Source organism: Zosterops lateralis (genome assembly GCF_965231275.1).
Source record: "Zosterops lateralis genome assembly, chromosome: 7".
NCBI lineage: Eukaryota > Metazoa > Chordata > Aves > Passeriformes > Zosteropidae > Zosterops > Zosterops lateralis.
In genome coordinates this window covers 1456642-1484239 of record NC_139767.1, presented here as the reverse complement: position 1 = coordinate 1484239, position 27598 = coordinate 1456642, and the positions used below count along the sequence as shown (strand labels likewise).

General features: G+C 45.0%; 1 protein-coding gene across 5 annotated transcripts in view; it reads right to left on the bottom strand.

The window, feature by feature from the left end:
• The window catches only part of AGAP1 (ArfGAP with GTPase domain, ankyrin repeat and PH domain 1), a gene marked incomplete at its 5' end in the record, with an annotated part of 302933 nt that extends 296147 nt beyond the window's left edge, over positions 1-6786 (bottom strand). Inside the window, one exon of one of the 5 annotated variants that reach the window (XM_083865718.1) lies at positions 6558-6786. In XM_083865718.1, coding sequence (XP_083721844.1) covers positions 6558-6720 — 163 coding nt within the window. The remainder of the gene's footprint in view (positions 1-6557) is intronic. The other 4 variants (XM_083865713.1, XM_083865719.1, XM_083865714.1 and 1 more) reach the window with 4 other exon arrangements.
• Positions 6787-27598: the final 20812 nt, after the last annotated feature.

The window sequence follows — 27598 nt, the reverse complement described above, 5'->3', positions numbered from 1 at the left end:
AAATCTCTTATTCCCACAGACATTAGGATTATCAAGACTATTGAATACACCACTTGCTGTCTCAGAACAGAAAACTTTATCCACTGTAGATTACTAAGCAATCATTTTGGATTTGTTCCACAACTGCTGTAAAGCCGTGTGTTCAAAGGTCACACAGAAAACCCTTCACATAAAAACTAACAGTTGCAGAAAGGGATGTTTGAAATGCACTGGCAGCAAAAGGTCACACAGTTGAGATGCAACTGAGTTCTGAGGGTTTTTTTGAGCTTACATTACCTTTTCTTCAAAGATTCACCAAAAATATCAACACTACCATTCACCTTGCTTGTTGGTAAGGACAAAACCAATGCCAGTGGTGACGTAGTAGAGAACAGAGTATTCCTGAAGTCTGGGGAGTTGTTCAACTGCCTGGCACTACTCCAAGCCTCTCTCATTAGCAAAAAACAATGTGGGATTTTTTAATTTCACTTACAAACATACTGCAGCCTGACAGCTGTAAGCACATCCCTTAAATATTAGCAGTTAATGACATACCTCGTATCCCCATCTCAGTTTTCACAGCATGATCAAAGATACAAACCTATTCCTTCAGGTGGCAAAGTTAAGGCTAAGACGATGGCTACTTCAAGTGCTGGAAAAGAAGCACTTTCCTAACTGGAAAATAAATCTTGTGAAGACACTTAGCTTGAGCACCGATGTCACTTTCCGGAAACCACAATTGCCATTTTGTTACTGCTCAGTACAATGCAGAAAACAAACAAAGCAACACAGCTTCCAAAGTGTTTCCTTTTCCCAAGTGCCTGAGTTGAGCAAAAGCAAATCCAACGTCCTGTGTACTGCACTGCCCAGTGCCCCCTCTTAGAGAGCAAGACTCATTTGCCAATTTAAATAGAAATAAAAACAGTGATATGTATTCACAGCAGCACGAACTCTTGTATCAGCATTATTGCCTGCTGCTTTCAACTAATCCCCCAAAGCAAACGGTGGGAGAAGGCCGGCACACTCCCTGGAAACTAAAGCCTCACAACACATCTGCTCCATCAACATCAGCTGATCCACAGCAGGTCTCCTTTTCTGCCCCAGGGAAAGAAGTTATCCTCACAAGTTAATGGTTTAAGGTTTTCCTCTTGATCTGTAACTCTTCTGCGCTTGCTCAAACACATCTGAAATTTAATCATGCAGCTTTTGCAGAGAATAGCAGTGAAGCACATAATTTAAAGCCAGAATAAGACTCCAGGAACTTCAGACACAAATATCAAACCTAGGTTTTTAGTTTACTGTGCAAGTACAGTTAATATCAAGCATTTGAATCTTCTTGTTTACCCACATGTGGGAGTCTGCCATCTTCCACATTAAAAAGAAATACCTTTCCATTTGCATATGAGCCTCACAAACAGCAAAACATGCACTACATTTCACTAATTTCTTCCCAATGGAGGTCTACAAGCAATAAGAGTGGATCACAGAATGGTTTGGTTTGGAAGGGACCTTCAGGATCATCCAGTTCCACCCCCTGTCATGGGCAGGGACACCTCCCACTATTCCAGGTTGGTCCAAGCCCCAGTGTCCAACCTGGCCGTGGACACTTCCAGGGATGGAGCAGCCACAGTTTCTCTGGGCAGTCTGTGCCAGGGCCTCCCCACCCTCAGTATGTTAACTCTGAGCCAGGTTAACAGCTCAGGGCACAAAGGTGCACATGCAAAATCAGCAAAAAAGGGCACTGAGAGACTTGTCCCCGAAGTGCTGCCCAGGCTGTTACAGGAAACAATCCTCATCCAAGTCACTTACTGTGCTCATGCAAGCTCAGAATTTACCTGGATACACTTACTCACCAGCTATGTGGGCAGATTCCCCACGCCTGAATCACTCCAATCTAATCCCCCAGCAAACCAAAAAATCCAGCACATTCCCATGCTCTGTTGTGCTCACCCAGAAATCTGATGTTTGGAGAATCAGATTGATCCTGTCAAATCACACAGTTTGAGCCACAGTTCCAAGACGCAAACATAACAAAAGCTCAAGGAGGCCAACTGCTATTATGGTTTCAAGATACAATTGTCTTATGTGATATCTGGGGATTTCTTCACCATTGGTCAGTGAAGCCTAAATAGCTGAACGATGCCATGCTTTTGATGTTTTGAAACAATGTAACAATGAAACAATGAAACAATGTAACAAGAATCCCAGAACGGTCTGGGTTGGAAGGGACCTTTAAAGCTCATCCAAATTCCACCGCCTGCCATGGGCTCCACTATCCCAGGTTGCTCTAAGCCCTGCCTAAGCTGGCCTTGAGCAGTTGTACTCTTGCATTTCCCCAGAGAAAACAATGCTTTTACAGCACATGCACTGTTCAAGTAATTTGTCTCAGCCTTCAGCAGCAACACAAGTGTTAAGACATATTGCTGCCCCAACTCCAAGACTGAGTACAACTCCTGATGTAACATTGCCCTCAACATATTCAACACCAGCATTAAGAGGTTGCAAAGTTGGAGAGCTACAACATTTAGATGCTTCTAAGGCTCCTGTACTTCAAGAGTTTCAGCTCCACCCTTACTTTATTCTCAGGAAACAGTACTTTTAAATGACCAGAAGAAAAAAAAATAAAGCAAGGTTTGTACCTTCTCCCATTTTTCTCCCACCCTCACACTTCCCAGTGCATCTTTACACTGTCTTGAGCAAGTTATTTCCAAATGTACAATCTCATATTTTCCCTAAGACTTAGATTATTTCTTGATAATCACTTAATAATCACAATTTCAAAATTAAAACTACTATTTACAACATACTTTTTTAAAATTTACTTTTAACAGAAAAACTAGAATAAAGATCACAAAATGCTCTGGAACACAGCAATTCATACCTACATAATATCTGGTATGGCATTCTTACCAATTAAAGCAATAATTTTCCCTAAATAAATAAATAAATAAATAACTACTTGAGATGCTCAACGCCTGCTGCATCAGCATGTTAGTACTAAGTATATTAGTATTTTTATAGACTACTAATAACGTGTAGATCATCTTGGCTAAAGTGTTTTAAAGTCTTTCTGTGAAGGATTAAAAATTAAGTTTTTCACCATCTTTCCCTGGTTTTCCATCTTGCTAAAGTTTATAAAAATACAGTGCTATTCTCATCCTGGATGGTGAGAAACTGGAACTGACATATTCAGCTATTACCCCCCCTTGCAGATCACCACAACAGGGAAACTTGAGATATTTTCAGTAACCTAAAGATCACCGAAGATAATTCATATTTTATCTCCCTGTTTCTAAGCACACAACATACTTGATATCAGAAATGTTTAATGTCGTTGATCAAGCAGTGATGCTGTGAACTACAGAACACGGGAAGGCAGATTTTACTACAGTAAAGTCTGTGTAACAGACTAATAATATTAATTACACTATTATTGAACTAATATAACAGTCTAAGTAACTGTAAAACTGACTGGCTACTTAGCAAGAATTTCCTACAATAAATACTTTTGAACTGTTGGCTCAATAACTCTGAGACATGCAAGAACCTGGAAGCAGCCCACTTTTATTTTAGCATCTTTATCCACTGAGGGAAAACTAGTGAAGCACTATCACCCAGAACTGTTTGATCAGCATCACATGTAACTCAGAATAGCACAAGGCAAGAAACCTGTCAAAAAGTTTGGACAAATCAATTTAGGACCCAGAGAGCACTTGCTCTCTTCATATTAGGTAACACTCTTAAATATAAACAACTACGGCTGAAAAGGGAGTTTGAATTTCAGATTATTTCAACAGTCTTTGGTCCAGCAAGTATGCCTAGACACTCCTATGAACCCCAAATGCAAAAAGAAAGAGGGTTTACATTGCCAATAAAATCTGAAGTGCTGGAAAGACAGTGCCACTCTACGTAGAAAAGAAAATTCTAGGAATCAGTAATAGCAACTCGACTTCATGAAAGTCCCAAATTGCTGAAGATTCCAAGCATGTTCTTCTCTAGAGCTGTCAAACCTCTCTTGAGCAGGAGAGTATTAAATAAGCTGTTCAAGGAGCACGTGTTGGTTGGAGTTTGTGTTTAAAGCAGCCGGAACTAGTAAGTCTATACTCTCCTCTTTACGGGATAGAGTTCTCCTTGCAGTGGGAGGAACTCTTCCGGGAAGTTACTTTGTATTTTCTCACAGCAGCCACGTGCCAACCACACCACAATTCCTGTCAGTGAACCTCAACTATCCTGAGGTTAAAAGATTCTGTGATTTGGGGAGTATCAGTACAATACTCAGCTCTTTGCAGCAAAACTGGAAGGCAACCACCACAACCCAAGTGTCTGCTTTTCCTATATGCAACACAGGGCACTACCACACGGATATAAAAGCTGCTATCAGTGAGAAAGCGTTAGCTAAAGGAGGCTTACCAATAATACAGCCTGCTGGAGTTGTAATCTAAAGGAGTGAGGAGTTGTTTTATCTCTAACTCTTCAACTATTCCATTTTTAAATATTTAAGAGCTAGCTGAAGAGCCCTCAGAAGACATACAATGCACTCCTTTTCTAGATAAATCGTTCCTATCAATCAGAGCTACTGCTCTCATGACTCAGTGTCCAATAAAAGTTAGACAGCAAATTATCTGTGAAGGTTTTACTCATCCTCTCAGCTCTTGAAACATGTTTTTAGACTGCTATTTTGGTTTTCAAGTCTTTGTGATTGACAGATGAGCTGAGCCACAGTTAGGTAACAGAAATCATTAATACATGGAAAGACTAACACAAGCCACATGTTAAGGAGGCAACTACATCCAGTGCTTCACATCCTCCTCCCACTTCCACACAAGCTTGCCATGTCACTGTACCCCAAGCATCTTATTCAGAAACATATTTATACCACATAAACATGCATTAATTACCACTTGAAAAAATGCTCTGCTGAAGGCATCATCTATCCCACAGCAATCCAAACACCAGCAGCACGGACAAAGGCACGGTGCTCGAGCCAGAGTCTTCCTACCAGATACATCAGTAAATTTTCAACTCCTCAGAAGAGGAAAGAAAAGGCAGAGTACCCTCAGGAGGGGACAGCCCCACTCCATAATCTCAGTAGTGACTAAAATGACAGCGAATATGCACAAATCTCTGCCACACACTTGGTCAGAGGTAGATACTGAGTTCGAGACTGCTGTGTAATAAGTGACAGGCACTGCCAACCTCCCTGCCTCGCCACACAACACTCTAAACCTAAAATGTTAACTGCAAGAACCATGATGTCTGTCTATTCAAGCTCCACTGCTCAAGAGGCACACAAATAAATCTTTCAAGCAACAATCTCAATAGCAGCTTTTCCATCGAGACTTTTTGATTATATATTATTTAAAGAACAGCTAGGCCACCAACACAAGATGGTTTTAGGCAGCTCTGTTTCACTGCTGTGCATCACACTCTGCTACCCTGAATCCCTTCCAAAACAGCGACAGGATACTCCAGTCGAAAAAGAACACAATGAGAAGCTCAGAAGTTATCATGCAAAATAAGTCATAAATTTCTCCACAGAATACATATTCCCAGCCAATACTGTTTGCTCTTTTTAACTCCACCAGCAGTTAAGAAAAAATATCTGCAGACTTCCCTACACTAGTGATTTCTTTCCTTATTTTGTGCATCCTAAGCAGTTCAAGCCTCTGTAGTGCTCCTGCGGGGATAGATACACATAAATCTAAGCTTAGAGGGCTGTTATCTCCATCTTGCCTCCCGACCTGTTTTCACACTACTGCACAGACACACTAACGCTCCATAACCCAGCTGCACGTCTTGTTCACTCACTTCACACCACCAAACCACAGCCCACACTGTCTCCATCACATGCTGCAGGGAGCGCCGAAGAAAATTTAATTTTCCTGAACCCTTCTGCAGGCAAAACGAGCATCATCCTTCCCACCGTACTCCAGTCCGAAGGAGCTCGCTGCTCTCCCGCACAGTAGCAGCGGACGAGTAGCAAAACAACTTCTAAACCCCATAAACCCCAACAGAGGGGCCACCCGGGGCATTCAGCGCGAGGAAATGATGGGGACCAAGGCGGAACACCTCCGGCTCCCTGAAAACGCCAGCCACGAGGAGTGGAGGAAGGGCAGGCAGCCCCGAGCGGGGAGGCAGCTGCTCCCAAGGACCCGCGGGCCAAGGGCTGGGGGGAAATAGAGGGAAGTGGGCAGCGGGGAACAGGACCGTGGGCCGGGGGAGGAGAGGGGGAGTAGGGCCGTGGAGAAGGCGAGGCGGCGGGGACAGGGCTGGTAACGGGTGACGGTGGGGGAAGAAGCAGGGAGCAGGGAGGGGGGGTAAGAAACAGAGCCATGGGCTGGGGGAGGTTTAGGGAGGGATAAACAGAGCCATGAGCTGAGGGAGGCTTGAGACGGAGAACATGACTGGCGGACGTCTGGTGCGGGGAAGCAGAGCCGTGGGCTGGGAGAGGTTTCGGGGCGCAGGGCCATGGGCTTGGGGAGCTTTTTGGGGAGCACAGGGCCATGGGCTGGGGGAGGTTCTGGGCCACCTTCCGCCGCTCGCTCCCTCTCCCCGCCGTGCCGGGGCCACCGTCTCACCTTCGATAGCGATGACATGCTCGCGGATCTGGTTCTGCAGCACGGGCTCCTCCACCCGCTCCAGCAGCTCGTAGATGGAATAGATGTTGGGGTGCACCGACTCGAAGCGCTGGATCTCGGCCCGGATGGCTGCCGAGTTCGCCAGCTGCTGCTGGTAGTTCATGGCGCGGCCGCTCCGCTCCGGCCCCTTCACGCTGAGACCACCGGGCGGCGGCGGGGGCGAGCCCTGGCCGCCGCCGCCGCCTCACTCACCGGACACCCCCCCTCCCCGCCCCGTGCCGGGCCGGCAGCAGCGCCTTGGCCTCGCAGCGCGCTGTCACTTCACGACGGCGGCGGCGGGGCGGGGCAGGGCCGCCCCCGGCCCCATGGAGGGAGGGAGGAAGGACCCAGTCCCGGTCCCGGTCCCGGTCCCGCCGCCTCCTCAGCCCCTCACGGCTCCCGGTCCCGGTCCTGCCGCCGCCACCCCCCGGCGCGCGCACCCCCCAGCCGATGGCCGGCCCCCCCCCCTGCACGCGCGCGCCCCCGAGGCAGCCAATGGTCGGGGCCCCGCCGCGGCCTCGCGCCCTCCCGCGCGCTCGCCCCGCGTCCTTCTCGACTTGCCCCGCTTCACGCTGGCGCGGGCCACACCCCTCCTGGTGACGTCACCGCGCAGGCCCCGCACTGCCCCACCCCCGGGCACGCTGGGAAATGTAGTCCCGGAGGGAGGCGCTGAGGGAGGGTCGGGGTGGCGGCGCCTCGAGTCCCCTCAAGGACACCGGACCCTCCTCGTCCCGTCCCGGGGACGCGGGGCCCGCTCCCACGGCCGCCCGGCAGCGATCGCTCCGCAGGGAAGGCTGGAGCCCCTCAGCGTGAGTCCGGCCCCCGCGGCCGCTGGAGCCCTGAAGGTGATGAAAGTAGGAGATTTGTGCCCAAAGTGCGCCACTCACGCCTGGAATGGCGGCCTCATCCCTGGAAGTGTTCCAGGCCACGTTGGAAGGGCTTGGAGCAACCTGGGGTAGTGGAAGATGTCCCTGCCCAGGGCAGGGTGTGGAATTGGAAGATCCTTAAGCTTCCTTCCAACTGCAACCATCCTATAATTCTATGACTTGTCAGAAATACTTATCTCATGGAGTCATGAGGCACAGTTGGCATTGCATAAACAGGGTTATTTGCAGTATCGGTTGCAAGCCAGCTGTTCATTCTCAGCCACTGACCTTGATTAATCCATTTTTAGGATCGATATTCTATGGATTTAAGCTCCAAAGCTGTGAAACATGGAGCAAACTTTGATATAGGAAACAGCATAAGGACAACTTGGTATAGGATAGCCACCAGAAAACTGTATCCATCCATTCTGCTGACATATACCACAGGAAGGAAAAGAGTAATTTCAATAATTTGCCCCCACAAAATGTCTTTATTTGCATATAGAGCTCTGCCTGGGGGTAGAATGAGATGAGCTTTAAGTCTCTTCCAACCCAAACCACTCTTGATTCATTTTGGTTTACACCAAAAAAAAAAGAACTATAGAGGTGACAAATCAAGCTGTGATACAAGATTGAGTTTTCAGATGCTGCTGGGACCGAAGCTTACTCAGCATGGTTGATGTCTGCTGCAAGAGTTGTCTTCTGCTCATTTGAACAGTTCAGGAGGATGAAGGTCATAGATACTTTTATCTTCTTCCCCCTCCCATCTCAGCAGAAATTTATATCATTTTTATCAGCTTTCTCATATTTATTTTCTAATCCTAGGAGGAAATTCTTGAGTGGATAAAGAAAAAAATTTAAAAGGCAGGAAGAATACAGTCTCTGTTTCCACTAGTGAGTGCCACTCTGGGCATTAATGATGCTGATAAAAATTTGTGAAACATAAGAGGATTTTTGCTTTCATTTACCTTAAACTGTTTGAATAAGGTAATGTATGTAGAAATCTGGATGAAAGCTGTAATTCTCCCATTTTCCTCCCTCTGTCCTGATCTGGAGGAGAGGCACTACCTCACATTACTTGTGTTTCAGAAAATGCCAAAACAAGCAGCAGAGCCAAGAGTCAGGCAACAGCCTCTGCTGTATGTAGGGCTGGTTGTTTCCACTGCTGCCACATGCTTTGTGTTCTTCCAGCTCTAAAATTTGTGGAAAACAACTCCCAGAGTAGTCTCAGCTGTAAATGAATGCAACTACTGCGCACAAATAATTGAAGCATTTAAATCCTGTGTTGATACAAAGCTCTGTGAAGCCTTTGCTACCCTGATATTTTTACTACATAACAGCTTTCACTTAAACTTTGTAAAGTCACAGCAAAATATAAGCTACTGTTACAGCTTACATAGATTTCCCATGTAAGAAGTCCTTAAAAATAAGTGGTATTTTGCTTGTGCTTGCAGCTGAGATTGGGCTGAAATGCTGCTGGTGGTGCACAGGGAGATGTTGGACACCTCTCTCAGCCTTCAGCCTCTGCTCTGGAAGGTCTGGCATGCAAAGTGTTCCACCAGCCTTTAATGTGAGCTGGCAGAAAATGGCTTGGGCAGCTCTGCTGTGAGCAGTGAAGAGTTGAGGCTTGTTTTCCTTTGGTCTGGGAGCAGGCATAACGTGGGCACTCCACGGCTTTTTTGGGTCTGGTTTTGTCAAAGGCAAGATGAACGTGCTTATCTGGGGAGGTGGTGAAACTCAGACAGTTTTACAAGCATGGAGAGGCTGCTGGGCTGTGGGTAAAGCAGGCAGAGTGGTCCCAGTGTGGGTTACCCTTCTAGCACTGGTTTTCCTTTCTGAGGGTGAAAGCTTGCCAGGGGTGAAGCTTCCCACCACTCTCCCACGCATCTGGTTCTGTGCTTAGGTCTCTAACAAAGTTCCATCTGTGCTGGCTTCCTCCTCCTCCTCCCCATCTGGCAAATCCACTCGCTGCCCTGCCTATGGAAAGCCAGTCTGGATGGTTTCCTTCTGCTCTTGGCGCCGTGTTCCTGGAGGTATCAGTAACGGGGAAGCAGCACTGAATCACCATCTCCAACAGTTCTACCTCCCATCACATGACAGGGCTTATCTACTCTATGCTATTCCCAGTCTGTCCACCAAACCCTACTGAAGGCATAGGAAGAGTTTTGGAGAGTCACAATTGATGTACTTGGACTTAAAACATAGGGACAATGACATTTTGCTTTTCGAACTGAGCCTGAGTTGTCCACCGTCATGGAAATATGACAGCACAAAAGAGATGTTACAGGCAGGGTTCGTGAGCCATTAAGGTGATGTTGATGCACAGGTCCTAGAAATGGAGAACTCTTGTGGAATTTCATTTAAATGCTGCCTATAGCTTCCCCTAATGCTTTGTTGGGATGTGGAGGAGCTTTCCTGGTTGCTGAAATAGGAATTAGGCAGCACTAGCTTTTAGTTACTGATCCAGTAGCTGAAATGTTGATTGGAGGGAAAAGAAGTTAAAAAGTGTTCAAGCATCCTATCCTGATCTGTGCCTGAATTTAGCATAAATTAAACATCACAGACAGCTTGACACAGGGACTCGTCTGCAGACCTAACAGGAAAGGGATTAACTGAAAAAACTGAGAACATAAGGACTCCTGCAGCATCCAGGAGAATTTATAAGACAAATCTTAGCTGATGGTGTAAGCAACATCTCATTTGACTGGGACTGTTTCTGTGTCTGTTCACAATTTTAAAGCCTGGCTGTTTCTGGGATTAGTGTTGGTGTGAGCAGTGTTTTGTTTAATAGGCAGGGAGTGTCTGGAAAAACCCAGGAGACTGAGTGTTAGAGATGCATCTTTGTGCCTACTAATACTGATATTGCCATAAAGATTGAAATCAAACCCATATGAAAAACAGATATGGAAACATCAAGTTTCCCTGAATTATCTTCACCATACTTCTCAGTGAATGTAAAAACTTAAATAGATTAAGCTTCCTTTCCTAACAAATTGGGATGAAATTCTGTTATTTTACTGGGTAATATTTGGGTCAGTCAGTTACTATTACAGAGTGATTAGATTGCTCAAGAGGCTTTGAAACAAATGTAACTAATGAATTAACCTCATTCAAGGAGTGTGAAATCTGTTCCAGGAGAAATGCCAACTAGTTCAAACAATACTAATTATGGAGTAGCAACAACAAGCGGCTGTCGGAGCTGCAGCTCATTCCCCCGTGCTCCTGTCAGAACTGGGAAAATGCAGTACTGTACCCAACCTGCCTGACAAAAGGTGGGATGGCAAAAACAACCTGCTTTTCTGGAGGTGGGAGCACAGATCAAATCTCTGCTGCAAGGTCAAATTATCCTGCTTAAAGGGTCTTCTAATCAGAAGTGAGCCAGCATGCAGCTGCAGAAGAGGGAACTAGCAATAATTCTGTGTGTTCGCCATATGGGGAAAGGAATCTGAGAGTCACTTCTGAATTCTAGCCCCAGGGACTTGGATTTCCACTAACCTGAAACTTTCTGAAATGTTAAAATTAACCATCTTTTAAACTGCCCAAGTTTTGGCTCCTTGGTGATCAAAGTTTCACTTTAAAACCATTTACAACATTTACAGATTTACAGAACTACTATCTTCATTAAACCAAAGTCATTGTTCAGATCTGGAGTTGTGCTGTGTCTTTGATCAGGCTGATGATGGTCTGTGCTCTAGCTTTAAGGTGTTTCCAATGAAAATAAATAGCTTCTTCACACAAAGCAGGTTTTAGGTCCTGAGTTCTACCCAAGCTACCCAGAGTTCAGACAGCTTCATTGCAGCAAAGACTCAACTCATACACAATCAAAAATAATTGTTCAATTGTTACCCCTGAGTCAGGGCTCAGCTAACATCCTGAGTTTTATAGCAGAGCAAATCCAGTGACAGCTTCATATGCCAGCTCCAAGATACTCAGCACTTTGCTGAGCTCTTATCATGGCTAAATATGATTACACTGAAAGTGTCCCTAAGCTTGTTGCTGTTGTCACTTCCTTGACAGAGAATCAATGTTTGATTCACCACATAATTCCATGTTAAGCTCAGGTCTCACTTCAGCTGTGGCATGCTGACAGGGCTTGAAAAGTTATGGAATATTGTAGGCTCAATTGTTACCTTGGAACTTTCAGACATAGGCTATTGATTTAATGCAGGAAAACCATGGGAAAGGTCACTCTAGATTAGTTCAAGCTCATCTTTTAGAAAAATTGCCTTAATGTTTAATAATATGTTCTATGCAGAATGCTGTGACATCCAGTGGTAAGGAAAGAAGAACCAGGATAAGAAATTGATACATAAAGTCAAATTGATAAGTAAAGTCAAAACAAGTAGGTCTGGCAAGACCCTTGCTGGTGAAGGTCCCACATGACTTTTTTTAAGAGCATGACATTGGCCAACTGGTTAACCCAGCACTCCCTGAAATCCAGATTTTTGGTGATAGATTGCACAGTTTAAATAGCAACTTGAAATCATTCATCTGGTCAGAAAACAGAACATTTTCTTGTTCTAGGTGTTAGGAGGAGTGTGAGCCGTTACTGATCAGGAAGGGATGCAGAAGAGCATGAAAACAAAGCCGAGGATGGTATTTCCCTACATTTCAGATGAGAAATCCAGTTTTATTTGCCTTTGAGACTTGTGCACATGAGTGCAGACATCACAAAAACAGCCAGCAGTAGACTGTAGCTTCTTAGAATCCCAGAACCATTTCAGTTGAAAAAAACGTCCAAGATCATCAAGTCCAACCTTTGACTGTCACCAAGCCCGGAGCACTGAGTGCCATGTCCAGGTGCTCCTTGAACACCTTCATGGATGGGGACCCCACCACTGCTTGGGCAGCCCCTGCCAAGGCCTGACTCCCCTTTCCATAGGGAAAGTCCTGCTGCTGTCCAACCTGAGCCTCCCCTGGCCCAGCCTGAGGCCATTCCCTCTCCTCCTGTCCCTGTTCCCTGGGAGCAGAGCCCGACCCCACCCCCGGCTGTCCCCTCCTGTCAGGGACTTGTGCAGAGCCACCAGGTCCCCCTTGAGTCTCCTTTTCTCCAGGCTCAGCCCCTTCCCAGCTCCCTCAGCCCCTCCTGGGGCTCCAGCCCCTTCCCTGGACATTCTTCAACCCCACAATGTCCCTTTGGCTGTGAGTGCCCAGAACTGGCCACAGCCCTCAGGGGGCCTCAGTAGTGCCAGCCCAGGGGACAGGCCCTGCCCTGGTCCTGCTGGCCATGGAGAGGAGAATAACAGGCACTCTGCTATATCTGTGCAACAGGCAGCCTGTACAAGAAGAAGAGTGCTGTCACCAACCCCAAATTCTGTGGGAAGACATGGTGGCTGTGTAGAATTATTCACTTCAGTGCCTATCAGAATGGTTATGGGCTCCCTGCAGCAACACTTGGGGTACAGCCCTGCTGCTTGTTACACACAGGTCTGACTTTGCTACTCAATGTGGTTTTTTGGGCGTTTATTTGACATCAGCATCACCTGAATCTGCCCTTCCTTGGAACTTTTAACTTCAAAATCGGTGAGATTTACCTGGTGTAGTAAGCCCAGCCTTTCAGCTTTCCCACATAAGGAATTTCCCCCAGGGATGACTTGCAGCCCAGCCAGCCCCAGTGGACAGTATTCCTGAGCACTGTGGTGCCAGAAGGGGGTCTCCAAAGGGCTGGCATCTAGGACACGGTCACCATAGAAACTGGGGGGATTTGCTATGTCTGTGTCAGTTCTTTGAGCTGCTTAACAGCTCGCTGATACCAACTCACACTCAGGGAGCGAGGCGGGGATGGGGCTGCGCTGCAGGGCGGGCTGTGCACGCATCCCGGCAAGAATTCCCTGGAAAGGCTCTCGTGCTCACGGCTTGTGTGCATCACCTTGTATGCCCTCTTCCTGTAGCTGCAGCTTCCTCATAAAAATGTAATAAAACCCCATGGGCTCTTTGTCTGGAGACAAGGAAGGGCTCCTGGCACGTTTCCACCATCCCATTTTGCTTATGGTTTGACCAGGTTTGTCTGACCTAGTTCTGTTCATAAACTGGGCTTAATGGTGGAGTCTTGGAAACGTTCCCAGCTGCTAAAGCCTGGCTATTCCCTCTGCAGTAATTAATTGCAGTTCAAAAGCCCTGCACCAACTATGTATCATAACATTAACATAAAAAAACACGTTCTCTGGGATTCTAAGCTTTGAACAATCTTCTTATGGTGCCCAGACTTATATTCCATAGCACGAGAGCACCATGGGACCCTGCTCATCAATTGCTTGCTTCCAAGAACAGTCTGAACTGGAAAATCTCTTTCCTGTGTACCCATTGCAGACCTGTTATCACAGCATAAAATGAAGTTCGGAATTGTTTTTATTAAGCTGGGTGTGATTTTTCATTCCAGTGCAACTTTCCATCCACTTGCAAAAAGAAAGAATTTGAGAACAAGTATAATGAGTTGAAACTCAATGCCCAATAATAATTTGAACACCGTGAGGCTCCTGGAGAGAGTTCAGCAATTATTAGAGACAGGGAGAATTTTTAGCACTAACTGCCTGACAGAGAGACAACTTTTGGTTGAACTAAGGGTACCTAAATCACACATCTTCAGCAGAGAGAGCAGGATGCAAAACCTATTGATCTCACTGCTTTATTTAAAAAAAAAAAAAAAAAAAAAAAAAAAAAAAAAAAAAAAAAAAAGAGAGAGATTTGAGCAAATATTCGTGTGCTTAGCTACTGACTGTGTGAATTGTAGAGGAACCTCGTTTTGGCATTGCAGTTCCTGTGATGGTTCCTTTGGGATTTCCTGGCCCTGAAATGTGTCAGCTGCACTTGCTTCCAGCTCACTGAGAAATGGGGAGCCAAGGCCAGGAGCTGGTACAGAGCTCAGCCTGGGAGCTGTTGGGTACCTGCCCTGGCCAGTGGGGAAGGGTTTTCTGAAATGCTGCAGTTTGGGGAGGGTAGGCTGCTCCTATTCAGGGTGCTCAACCTGAGGTATACATTTGATATCACTGCAGACCAATTCAATCCACATAATTTCCAGCAAAGGCCAGAAATCCTTTGTGTAAATCTTTGTGTAAAGAACTCTTCCTCACATGGAGGCAAGTGACTGGAAGTTAGAGTAAATCCTCCCCTGCATAATTTATATTCCCCTCTTCAATACTCATCACATAATTTCTTTTTACACCCAGTTCTAGCCCCTCAGCAGCATGCTTGAGGCACATTAGTTCATGTGCAAGCATTGAAGCAAGCTGGAGGATGAGATTTTAAAGCCTTCTGTTACTAAAGATTAATACAGATTTTTTTTTCCTCCAAAATAATCATCTGCAGACCGGTGCCAGGACTCAGATGTATGGGCTCAGATGTATTTTGTCTGATGGAAGAACATTTCCTCTGCTTTGTAGAAGCTGCTTACATCCCTTCTGCAGCCCTCGAGTTATTTGTTACAGCTTGCCTGACACCTGGAGCGGGACAAGCCGGTGCCTTGGCCCCCATCTGAAGGTGGACAGTGTTAAAAAGAAAGGTCAAGCGTGGTTCAGCAGCTCTCAAAAGAGGCCTTGGGTATTTCAAGCACAACACATCATTTAAAGTCAAAAGACTGAGTTGCAACACTCTTCAAAGACAGCGAAGTTCTTCCTTTCAGGACAGCTCCGGTGTCCCTGAGAGTGTTCCTGAGGCGGCGGAAGCACCTCGGATTTGCAGTGTGGAATGCTTTCCTTTCAAAGCCTTCGAAGCTGAAACGCCTCAAAGCTTAGCCTCGGCTTTGTCTACAGTTTCAGCTTGTGTCAGTACTTTGAAATGCAAGATAAAATGTAGACTTAGGTCTCCTTGAACTCGAGAGACTTGAGGAAAGTACAGGCATGATGGGGCTGTGTTTTGCAGGCAGGGAACTGGGATGGAGGCAAGTCCCTGCCCTTTGGCCTCAGTTCAATACAGGCTGCAAGAGCCTGCTATTGACCCAGGTCTCAGGGGTCAAAAACCAGGGGAGTTTGGCACTAGTTTTCCCAAGAGTAGGCTGGATGGAGTAAGATGAAAGTATGGCATGGATTCTTACCCGCTCCTGTTCAGTCACGCAAGCTGTCACAGGTTGGGCTGCCTCGTTTTCCTTGGGCCCTCAGCTGAATTTTGATGGCGTGTGTGGGAAGTGTTTAAAGCCACCACTGCAGGCTCCTCACTGCTCCAGACAAGGCTGAAGTGTCTCAATTGCACCAGCAACATTTAAAGTCAAATCAAGCATCGTAAAATTTAATGAAGCCACTGGAAAAAATTCTGCTGCGATCTGCAGTAGCAGCACTGCAGGTGTACTGTCTTGAGAACTATAAATGCTTATTTGTGTTTTATCTCCTCACTACTTGATTTTAAAAAGGTGTAGCAGACTTTTAAATCTTCCCTGGAGAATTTTGGGAGTCCTGTAGTGTTAAGATATATGGAACCTGGGGTAGAATACTCTGAAAGCTGAGATAAAATATTGCAGCAGTTGTTCTGTGTCTCAGCCTGGAAAACAGGATAGAAATATCATTCCTTGTGACAAACACATGTGCACATCTGCTGGAGCTATGCATGCCAAACAGACCTGGAACTGCTGTTGCCTTGCAGAACATGAAATTTGGATGGCGAGTAGTTATCTAACATGAAATACTTGGCAGAAGTCTCAAAAGCTGATTTCATCTTTATGTTTTGTTCTTAAAGGGAAATAGGTTTAATTGGAAGCTAGTGCTTTTGTTAGAAGTATCATACTCTAGAAGATATAAATATTACTAGTTTTTAGGAATGGTATAAATCCTGTGGTTGCAGGCCATGGTCAGTTGGAATTAACAGAGGTAAAATCTCAAGCAAAAGGGTTCAAGATGCTGGTTCTCAATGCCAAGCTAAATTGTAGATATCAATGTGCAATTTCCTTCACGGCTATCACATCCCAAGAAACTTGTGAGTTCAGTTAAGAGCATACTCCAGGGATGTACCAGTCCTGCTTGTAAACTTGGTTATTTGATGCCATTCTGAATAACATACATGGATGGAAAAAATTGATTTCACAGCCCCAGACTCCACCTTTGGGGGACAGGAGTCAAAGTTCTACCTGGGCTGGGTGCACCTAAGTGTCAGTGGCCTCAGTAAGTTACAGTTGTTTTGAGTTCTGTATTCTGAGAGTAAACTGGCTGTTCCAAGCAGAGGGAAGGATCCCATTTTTCTCTAGGATTGTGGCTGGGGTCTCTTGAGTGTTACAGTTCTCATGGCAGCCTGTTTTTGGTTGGGTTTTTTTTCAGGTTCTTCTGAAGCAGAAAGCATCATGTGGTAACTCTGCATCTTAAATTTTGTGAAAACAATGCCAAGAGGAAGTGAACCTCTAAGTGAAAATGGGGAAACAACTGGGAAGGACTGAGTGAGTGAAGTAACTCCATACACAAAACAGCATTACAGCATTGCAAAGAAATACAGGGAAGTGAAGAGTCACTTCCCAGAAAAAATTCCCTCTGAAACAGTCAATTATTTTACTGTGGAAAGAGTGAGTATTCTTAGAATGACTTGGAGCTTCCCTTATTGCAGTAACCAAAACTAACATGTAGTAAAAGTTGTTGGTTCCTCTAAACAATCTGCATAGAAACCTTTCTGGGGAGTGTTCAGAGCAAAACAGACATGAAAGTTTTGCTGGTCAGTTTGGGGCTTGTAAGGCCAAACCTTGGCACATAGGAACTTGCAGCATTCCAGTGGTTGTGATCCTGCCCTGCCCACCTCATGGATCACCCGGTACACGAATGCCCTGGGGAAGGAGTTCTGGCTTATTGTGGCCACTGGCACAGAGCACTGGGAAAACAATTGCTGTTGGAAGAGGAGTTGTCTTCTTCTGTTGGGCAGCTGGGTGACACCAGGGTTCTTTCTGTGTAAAGAGGGCAAACACTGTAAAGTGTTCCCAAATAGAAGGAGAGCTGAATTTGAGATGTCTGTCGGATAGAAGTGCATCTTCTTGTTGCTGAAATGTGCTGAACCTGCTAAAAGTACTCTAAGCTTCCCTCAGCTGCCCCAAAGTACCTGTGTAACAGTGTGACAGAAACAGGGCATTGCCACAAAAAAATCATCCCAGCAATGGCCAAAGTGTGCTCTGCAAGGAATTTAACATAAAAGAAGGTGCCAAAGAGGTACAAGGTGGGGAATAATTCACTATGTGTATGGTTGAACAGAACTTTTTGCCTTAAAGAGCTTAATTCTCCAAGAAGAGGTCATTTGGCATCTGAGGTTAACAGAGTTATTGGGAGAGTTTGTGACTGATGCTGGCATAAAATAATGGTCCACTTTTAGTCTTGTTTCTATCCATGATGCAATAAGATGTAACAGAATTATGAGTTTGTCAGAGATCTCAGGCTTTATTAATCATCTGAACAATTGTTATAACTTGGCATCATGGACATGATGGAAGAGCAGCTTTTGTGTCCTGCCAGCCTCTTTCCATCATTTTAACCTGCTGTTTGAAGCAAGAAGACTGGAATTGTTCGTGGAAGTGGTTATGACCAGTCCCAGTGTCTATCATCAAGCTGCCTTCTGGAGAGTCCTGGGGGTGATATTCACCATTTCTCTGCTCAGAACAAACCCTAAAAATGTGTTAAAAGTTGACTGGATCAGATCTGAGCAAGCTAATGATGAACTCTTACAAGCAAATAGTTTTCTCTGTGAATTAGACTTTAGACTTCAACTCTCCGCTGAAAGAAAGAAAACATCCAGTATTTCATGAGCTCTTGCTCTGGGACAAATATTTTCTCATCTCATGCAAACTGCTTGCAGGTTGTACAATATCCTTGCAAAGATAAAAAAGGGAGATAAAATAACTATAGAAGCTGTTTGAGAGTTTCACATTCTTAGCTGCTTTTTTACGAGTAGATTTTGTTGCAAGAAGGTCTGTTGGGAGGACACAATGTCAAGCCTGAAAGCAATCAAGCTGGAGACTGCTGAAACTTTGTCAGTGAAAGTTTTCTGTAAACACAACCAAAACTTAGTCAGTGGAGGCTGTTGTTGGTATTAACCAGGTGTCACATTTCATCTGCTTAGCACTGGCAGCCTCACTGCTCCAGCCCAGTTGCACATTTTTTGCAAAGCAACTGAAGAAACCCCAATTTTTTTTTTTTTTTTTTTTTTTTTTTTTTTTTTTTTTGTTAGAAATGACAAGGTGCAGTTGGTTCATGTGGGCACTAGGCTGAGGAAATATGAACCTACACTATTGATGATCAATCTGTAGGTGTAGTCACCTCCTGCGTTTACCTGCTCTTAATTTTCACATGTAATGAGCTCTCTCCAGACAATTTAGCCTTTTGAAATTAGCTGTTGGGTAGTTCTGTGGAAACATGAGTTCTGTGACAACCAATCACAAAAAGGAAATTGAACGGAGTATTATGTTAGTTTTCATGAGCCAATAGTCCGTGTGCATTTGAATATTGCATGTCTGTCCAATTGCAGGAATGGGAAAAGCTCAGAAGGAAAAGCAAAGCTGGAGAGCTGCTTCTGTGTTTCTTGTTGTTTCAAGCAGAGGTTTCTTAGGTAAGTTACTAAATACCAAAAACTGTATCTGAGCTAAAGCTGGTTGTGCCTGAGGGTGTCATGGTGTGAGTCTTTCTATGTCCGTAGCTAAACGACTTCTTTTGGCCATACCAAGCTGGGCTGTCAGACTGAACTCAGCTTTTCTGTGATCTGGGCAGGTGGTTCGTGCTGCACTGAAATCCTGCTAAGCACTTCTGAGGGGTTATAACACAGGGACAGTTTCTCAGTGTTAAGCTGGGTGCTGATTAACTTGGGTTGGTCAAGTGAAGGGAAAGCCAAGCCTGTTTAAAACTTCCCAACATACAGCTTGCCATCACTAATTAGGAGGATGCATTAATTTGCTGGAAACAGAACACATCCAGAGAGAAAAGCATGCACTGTACAAAAAGTATACACTTAGACTCCAGCACTGTGCTAAACTAATTCTGTCTGATGAAGCATACACTGACATTTGACTGACCTTGTCAGCTGGAGGGGTGAATGGATAAAAGAAATGAGCTTTCAGTTTCTGGCTGAACATATTTAATATGCTGGGTAGGAGGTCAGTATGACTCATCCTTTCCATTTGCTGGATGGCCTGGGATTTGCAGAGAAAAATCTGTGCTTCTGTCGAATCCTTCCAGAGATGTTAATGCTTTGTGGTACTTCAGTCCTCCACAGGTGCCTTTTCCAAATTGATACCAGGTTCTGTAAAGCTGCCATGCCTTTACCAGGGCTCTCTAAGTGTGATTTAGTGTCACTATTGGAGCCAGGATTCCCCCATGCCACAAGGCCAGGAGCTCACTGCATTCCTTTACAAGCCGTGGGCCACTGCAGCTTCAGAGGGCACCAGCCTGCATCCTGCTATCCAGATCATTGAGCTGCTTCTAGAAGGTTCTCCCCTAGCTTGCTCCTGATCTAAGTAACAGTGCCCTGAAGCTGGAGAGTGCCATGTGGCTTTTGTGCTGAGCAAACCCCGCTCGTCATTTACTGAGACCACCTGGCCTGGGGGCAGCGGGCTCAGCACGGCTCTGGTGCTGCCCGGGTAACAGCAAACTCTGAGAAGAAGCAGCACTTAGCTTTTCCTGCCTCACTGAGAGGTGCCTCAGTTTAATAACCTGCTTCTAAAAACAGGCCCCTGGGGAAACAGTGCACTGTACATGAAGATCTCCACAGGAGTTTAATTAGGTGCTGTCCTTTGAGAAATGCACTTTTTTTTTTTTTTTTTCAAGACTTCTAGAACCAGGCCTCTGGGTCCTAATTATCTTGTTCTTTTGACTGGGACAGATAAATAATTATGATCCAGGCTGGGTGAATGAATGCAGTGATGTTCTTAAAGGCAATCAGCCACCCATTGCTCTGACAAAAAGTGTGATAATGTAATAAATAAACCTTGCAAGAGAGAACTGGGAATATAAAATGTAAAATGTTTGCACAAGTTTGCTTGGGAATTAATCAAGTCAGCTCTGCCTTGGAAGAGGATATAAGTCCTCCATGTTCCAGCTGAAGCTGTGATTTCTAAATGAGCATGACATCAAGTGAGCAGAAACCTAATCAGTAATTGATAGATACAGTTGCACATCCCTGTCACCGCTCTGTCTCGGATACAGAGCCCAGACTGAGCCTCTGAGCCCTCAGTGCAGCCTCTCAGCAGCCTTAACTGCACTTCAGCAGTGTTAGAGGCCTCATTATGCTCACAGCTATGAAAGCTGAACCCCCAAAGTGAGAAAGAGGGCAGTAATAAAGTACAATTTATCCAGCACCTTGGCCATTATCAGCTTGCATAGAACTGCTAAATGCAAAAGAAGGAGGCAGAGGATTTACCATATGTGAAGGGATAAGCTTTGCCTTTTTTTTTTTTTTGTTTGTTTTTTTTTTGTTTTTTTTTTTTTTTGTCCCAGCTGTCTAGACAGCTAGACAAATGCCAGGTTAATTTCTCAAGACCCTGACTGCAAGACATTTTAACATTTCATCCTTTATCTTGAGTGCAATCTGCCCAGAGTGTCTGGTAGTTATTGATTGTATAGCCAACAGACTTAGAGGTTTTCCAATCCCTTGAAAAAAAGTAAAAAATACCCCTGACCACGAGGACAATGAGTTTGTGTGCTTCTAAATTGATGAATGAAATATAAAGGTGGCTGAGGATGTGAAAATAGTATTGGAGCAGTGAAACACTTTAACAGATTAGTGTGAATGCCCAGATCTCCTTGTACTGATAGAAGACCTCTTGGCCTTGGAAGCAAAACAGGAAGAGTTCAGAAAAATTGTAAGACTCCACTTTACTCAGTGCTCATCCTACATTGGAAATGAGAGTATGGAGAAATGGAAATACCCTCGTAGTTGTGCGGCTCTCTGTCTCACCCTTCTCCCCCGCCCAGTTCTGCTGTTGATGCCAATCTCCACCAATCTGGTGCATGAAGAAGTGTTTTTTAGGTGTGAGAGCAAACACCAGACTTCCCCAATATGTTTCTCCGTGCCATGTGTCTGTTCCAGTCTTGCTCAGGGCTTTGTTTCTGCTTCTGACAGACTCCACCAAGCCCTGACTGGAGTCGTAGTATTTGAAATTCAAAAAGTGGCTGCTGGGGAAAGCCTTTCCAGGACAGAAACCCAGTGTAATTCGCACTGTTCTGCTTGAAAAGAGTTGTGTTTGGATTGGGCACCGGCATTTGGCACAATATGACGGAGCAGGAGGCAGTGGCACTGCAGACATATGATGTAACAAGCTTGTGGCTCAGAGCAGTTGCTCACATCAGACCTATGGAAATTCATAGTGTGTGATTTAACACTTGCTATGAAGCAGAATCTCAAAAAGCTGTTCACAAAGAGGCAAGGAAAGCTGATAATGGTCTGTAATGATGGCTCTCACAGAGAACTTGCTGCCCAGCCCTTCATAAGAAGCCATCTGCCACACTGAGGGAGCATAATGGAGCTGCATCCTGATCCCTAATGTGGGGCATGGCCTGCAGGGCAGCCGATGGAAACCTGGCTATGACATTCCTTTGATGTAGCCGGGATTGTTACCCCCACTGAGTCCACACAGCAAAATTGAAATGTGCTCTGCCAGCGGTTTGTTGTGCCCAGCCTTGGGGTGCCACAGCTGAAACGGCTTCATGGCCTGCTGCAGATGCAGGAAAGGTCATGGAATCATCAGAGAATGCTCTGGGTCAGAAAGGACCTTAAAGATCACCTTGTTCCAACCCCCTGCCATGGGCAGGGATGCTGCTGTGTGTCCCAGACTATTCTGTGCCTGTGCCCTTTGCAGAATTCATCAGGAATACCCAGGCACACTGCACTCCTGCATCTTAAACATGAGATTTCTAATTGGCACCAAAAGATTGTCCCCTTGCATGGCTCGTCCATGTAAGGGTGCAGTAAAGCACAAACTTCTGCACATTTAGTAGCAGGAATGTCAGGCTCAGACAAACAGCACCCAGGTTTGGTACGGCAGAGAGCGCCAGTTATGGTTTGTTAAGGCATCAGATTGGAAGACAGGATGGGATACTGGGAGCTGGAAATAATTAGCTGATGAGTTTTCATGCTGTACTTGAAATTTATTTTCACTGTTCAAACAAATTCACTGAATTTGTTTTCACAAGCAAAACCCCTCCACTGTCCTTACATAAGGAGAAAACCTTCTCCTTCAGCCTCTGACCCTGTTCCTTCCATTCCCTTCCAAGTTTGGATTTTAGCTTGAGTTTCGTGTGCTGTTGTATTCCCTAGAAGAGCTGATGTGTAGTGCAGCTGTGCTTTTTCATCAGGAGACTCTTTTTTGGTTGGGGGAACTCTGGAAATTAATTTTTAAATAATCAACACATAGGGAATTTCCCAAGTAGAAATCTGCTCTGGCTTCAACAGGAACAGGAATTTATTCCTTTAAGTGAAGAAATGTTTGTTCTTGGGGGTCAGGAAACAGCATTATCTTCTGTAAAGATACTGGAGAGGTGTGAGCAGGGAGTCTGATCTACAGTATGGGAATGCTGTAGTGCTGGTCAGTAGCTTAAACCTGGCTACCAGGCCTGTCCTAACCAGAACTAGTTTCTTTCCCTTTTTAAGACTGATTAGAAAGTAAAACTACTTATATATTCCAACACTCTAAACTTTCTGAGAAATGATCCTGTTTCAAGAGCACAACTGTTATCCACATTGATGAGCCTGTCTTTCCAACTGCAGTTGTCTTTCTATTCTGGATGTTGGCAATACCCACTTCTAACACACTTTGTTGGGAATGGGCCTGCCAGCTTCAGGCCAGAACAGGCATTCTTAGCAGTCAGCTGTGCAGTCACAACCTCACTCAGACACTCCTGAACACAATAAGAAGACACCTTTTGAATGCAATGGACCGAATCTTGGTGGACTGAGGACCTGAAGCACAAAATTCTGTCTTTTTGGTCCATTTCCCCCTGAAATCCTGAGTCCTGTCTTTTTAATTGTCTGGGAATCAGTGACTCCTCTGTGAATGGGACGGTCACAGCTGACAGCCCTGCCTGTGACATCTCTTCCCTGCTCTTCAGATACTTCTAAGTCATTTCCCACAACCATATGGTTGTCATGAGGATTTAACCTCTATTCTCGGAGGGGCTTTCGCTTCCACGAGCAGCAGAGAAGCTGCCCTGTGCTTTCCCAGCAAATACAACTGACACGGATTTGTAACACCAGCAGAAAAGATGCAAACTCCTTTCTGAGCAATCCAGTCACTAAAAGGATAGAATGTGAGGAAGAAGCAAGCTGAAATGAGCCCCTGGCACAAGCAGGGAGATTCTTGTCTGTGGCAAATGATGGAAACTACAACATCATTTTGGTAATGAAGGTCCAAATGTAGGAAGTGAACTGCATCACAATTCCCTGCATCCATTGCTGCTTAGTTTCTTATGGCTGCATCTCATATTCAAAAGGCTGTACCATAACACTGCTCTGAGCTCTGTAGCCATCCAGTCAGAGGCTCGGGGCAGAGGTAAGTCACTTAATATTTTTATCTCATCAGGCATATGTTTGTTATGAGACCCTCACACTGGGAGAACACTTCTTCCAAATTTGCATTATCCCACCTTGACTGATGAGTTTAGAGCTGACATGGGGAAGTGCCATTATGCCAAAGCTCAATGAATTTTGTAAGTTTACTCAGCCCATATTTTCATTTAGTCTTTCACATCAACTCCCCTTAATATTCATCTCTGCATGCAGGTTTTTGGGTCAGGCTCAGACTGTCAGTGTTATGTGCTGCCTGTACAGGAAAGGAATATTTTCAGAATGATAGCTGTGGTGACAGCAGGAGGTTTCTAAGAATACACCTTGTAGTAGGTGTGTTGTACCTTCAATGTCTTCTCAGAGCTCTGTAAATAGGGGACTGAACTGTTACCAGCAGCTACTCCCTCCAAGCTGGTATTACTTAGGGAAAAGCAACACTAATTTGTTTCTATATAATAAGGTTTGCTCACTGCTTGATGTCATTGAGCTTCACAAACTTCTGAGAATGCTAGATTTGAACACATAAAGCACAATAATATAAATGTGTTGTTGAATTTTGAATGAAGGAATAAGCAAACCAGCCTGGAAAAGGAATTCTCTCAGAGGCACAAGGCATTTTGTGCTGATTCCATTAAGGATTTTATGAGTTTAGCCATGGCCAAGCATAATGCTTTTACAGGGAGCAGCGGTGTGATGGATGATGATTTTTAGAAGTGAAATAACAGTGCTGCTCTTCAGCTGTGCTTATAGCTGCTTACCAGCTCTTCTCCTGAGGCTTAATTAAAAGGAATATACTGTCCATCTCCATATGGAAATAGTGGCATTCTAGAAACATCCGCTCACTTTGATCTTAGTGATTGGTGCTTAAAAAGCAGATGGACCCAGGTGCCACATTCTTCTGTAACATGACTGATTTTCATAAATGCTGCTGCTTTCTGGTAACTCCTGAGCACCAGCATTTTGGCCCCGGGGAGCTGCAGGAGCTGCAGCCTTGGCGGCAAAGACAACATCCGCAAAATGAGTTGTTCAGTGTCATCATCATGCCAGAGAAATCCCTCTGCCCACTCCTTCCTGCTGCCTTCTGGATGAGAGACCATCCTCTGAGCTTGTGGGATGCTGCTGTCAGCTCCTCATGGCAACACTGAGGATTCCCCTCCCCTTGTGCTCCTGCTGCAGTACAATCATAAACACATATCGTGGCACCAAGAAAAACAACAAAACTGTGGCTGAGGTGGAAATTCCCCTCCAAAGTGAAGATGCTGCTGACTTTGCAAAGCGTGCCTTAGGAAGGAGAATGTGGGCTTCGCCATCCCTTTTCCCATGATGCTCAGAACTACCCAATCATGGAAGTGGTGCCAGGATGCAGCATGCTATCTGCACACAGATCTTTCTTGAGAAGAGTAAAACTCAGGACTTACAGAATCCCAGAATGGTTTGGGTTAGGAGGGACTTAAATCCCATCTCATTCCACTCCCTGCCATGGGCAGGGACGCCTTCCACTAGACGAGGTTGCTCCAAGCCCCATCCAATCTGGCCTTGGACACTTCCAGGAATGGGGGAGCCACAGCTTCTCTGGGCAACCTTCAAGAAGGCCCAAGAGTGAGTTGAGAAGGTCCAGGAATTACATGTGTTAAGATTAAGGGAGCAACAAGCAGAAGTAAGTGAGGGAGAAAATACGATTTAATATAGCATCCAGAGCAGAACATGTGAGGACTGGGGAAGTGAGGGAGGCAGCTTGGTGCAAGAGGGGGTGACGTCACTTGACATGGGGCTGAGCCTCAGCCCTGGCTGGGGGACACAGGCAGGATGTTTCTCCCTTTCCTGTTGTCTTGCTGTGGCTGTGCAGTCTGCAAATTTTCTATGCCAGCACCTGACAAGTCTGTTCCATGACTTTCACGTAACCAAGAAGTTTGAACCCTCTGTGGCCTTAGAGTAATGAAGGTAAATAAGCTGGTAAAACTAAGGGCAGATGGGATGGAATTGCAATGAAAATTTAAAAAAGAGGCTTTAACTTTTAACTTTGACTGAAATGTATTTAAAGGACAGGATTAGCTTCAGTACAAGTGTGGTGTCTCCTTAGTGAGTAAAGCTTTCACTTGACTGCAAGAAAGCCATAACTTTTCATTTCTCTTGTATAGTAACTGTTAAATGTATAGCTGGCACTTATGTGTTAGTGATGCATCAAGGCCAGCTCAGCAACAAATTAGTGACTATTTCTGTTGCTGAAAAGGCTGCTCATTTTTATAAGATGCCTGTTGTTGCATTCTGCTAATCAGTATAAACAACTTGTTTTCTAATTTTCTGCTATTTGGGATGATTATGCTTCTGGAAGTTCAGTCTCAATTTCAAGCCCATGGAGCTGGAGCAGGTTTGCCTTGGGAGCAGAACTACCATTTCTCAGTGCTGAGCATTCACTAAAGACTTCCCCTGTATTCCTGACTGTGATATTTGAAGTGTAAAAGAACAATCATATTTGCTCACATCTTTTCAGCTACATCTCGTGTAACTGCTAAATTGAATCTTGTGATACCTTAAGTGCTTGATTTATCATGGCCAGCCCTTGAGATTTCTAATAAAGTTGCACAATGCCAGGCTGCTGTACAGAGCCTGGTATCTGCAGTTCTATGACAGCATCTTTTTTCCTGTAGGAGAGGTGCTTGAGGTGATGTCTGAAATGTGACCTGAGGGAACACTACTGGCTAAAGAGGAGCAGCTGATTTTTGGTTATTCTGGGAGCCTGAGCATATGGTGCAGCACAAGGCCAAACAAGTCTCTGCTGTGCTTTGCTAGCCTGTCTCTTAGTGTTCCCTGCAGTCTTCTCTCCCACCTTGGCAGGCAAAAGTTTTGCATTCCTCTTTCCCAGCTAATTAGATACAGTGTTAAGGCATTGCTTTTCCCCATAAAATGGGCTTCATCAAACATCCTCAGAAGTTGTGGCCCAGTGGCCATGGGGGCAGCCTAACACCTGCATTAAATGGGTGGATTACTTTCATTTCACTGCATTCCATTGAACCTATTGCTGTACTTTTAATATTATGGTCAACTGTGCCATCCAAATGATCCTCACAAGCGCTAACACTGATCTCTGCTCCACTGGTTCCTCTCTGGCACACAGCTGTTGGAGCTCAGACAGGAAGGAAGCATTTGTTCTAGACTGAAATGGTTTTGCTCTTTAAAAGCAAGGACAACTGATTTGAGCCTTGATTTGCGCCAAGACCCTTCACCAGAAACCATTTGCTAAAGAAACCTTTATGTTTTCTTGGCATTGACTGTAGCTGGAAGGTTGGGTCTGGCTGAGAAGGAGTTTATGCTGTTGCAATTCTGTGAGACTGAAGCACGATACAAGAGTATTACACAAATCCTGTGAAACCAAGAACATGGGAAAGTCTAAGAAAAGAGGAAATACAGTGATGTAGCAGTGGATTCACAATTCATTTGATAAGATTTTCAGGCACTGGGTTAATACCATGTTGTGGAGACTTGATACTTCCAGTAGTGAGCTCAACCACTTAACTCTGTTTATGTGGATTATGCTGATGATGGATATTCTGCACAAGGCAGAATTTCAAATCTCCAGGCAAACATACACTCTGGGATGATTTTTTTTCCCACAGCTGCAATGTTTTTAATCCCCAGTGCAAATGGCTTGCTCACTTTTCTAATAGTTCAAACATACTATAACTTGGTTTGAGG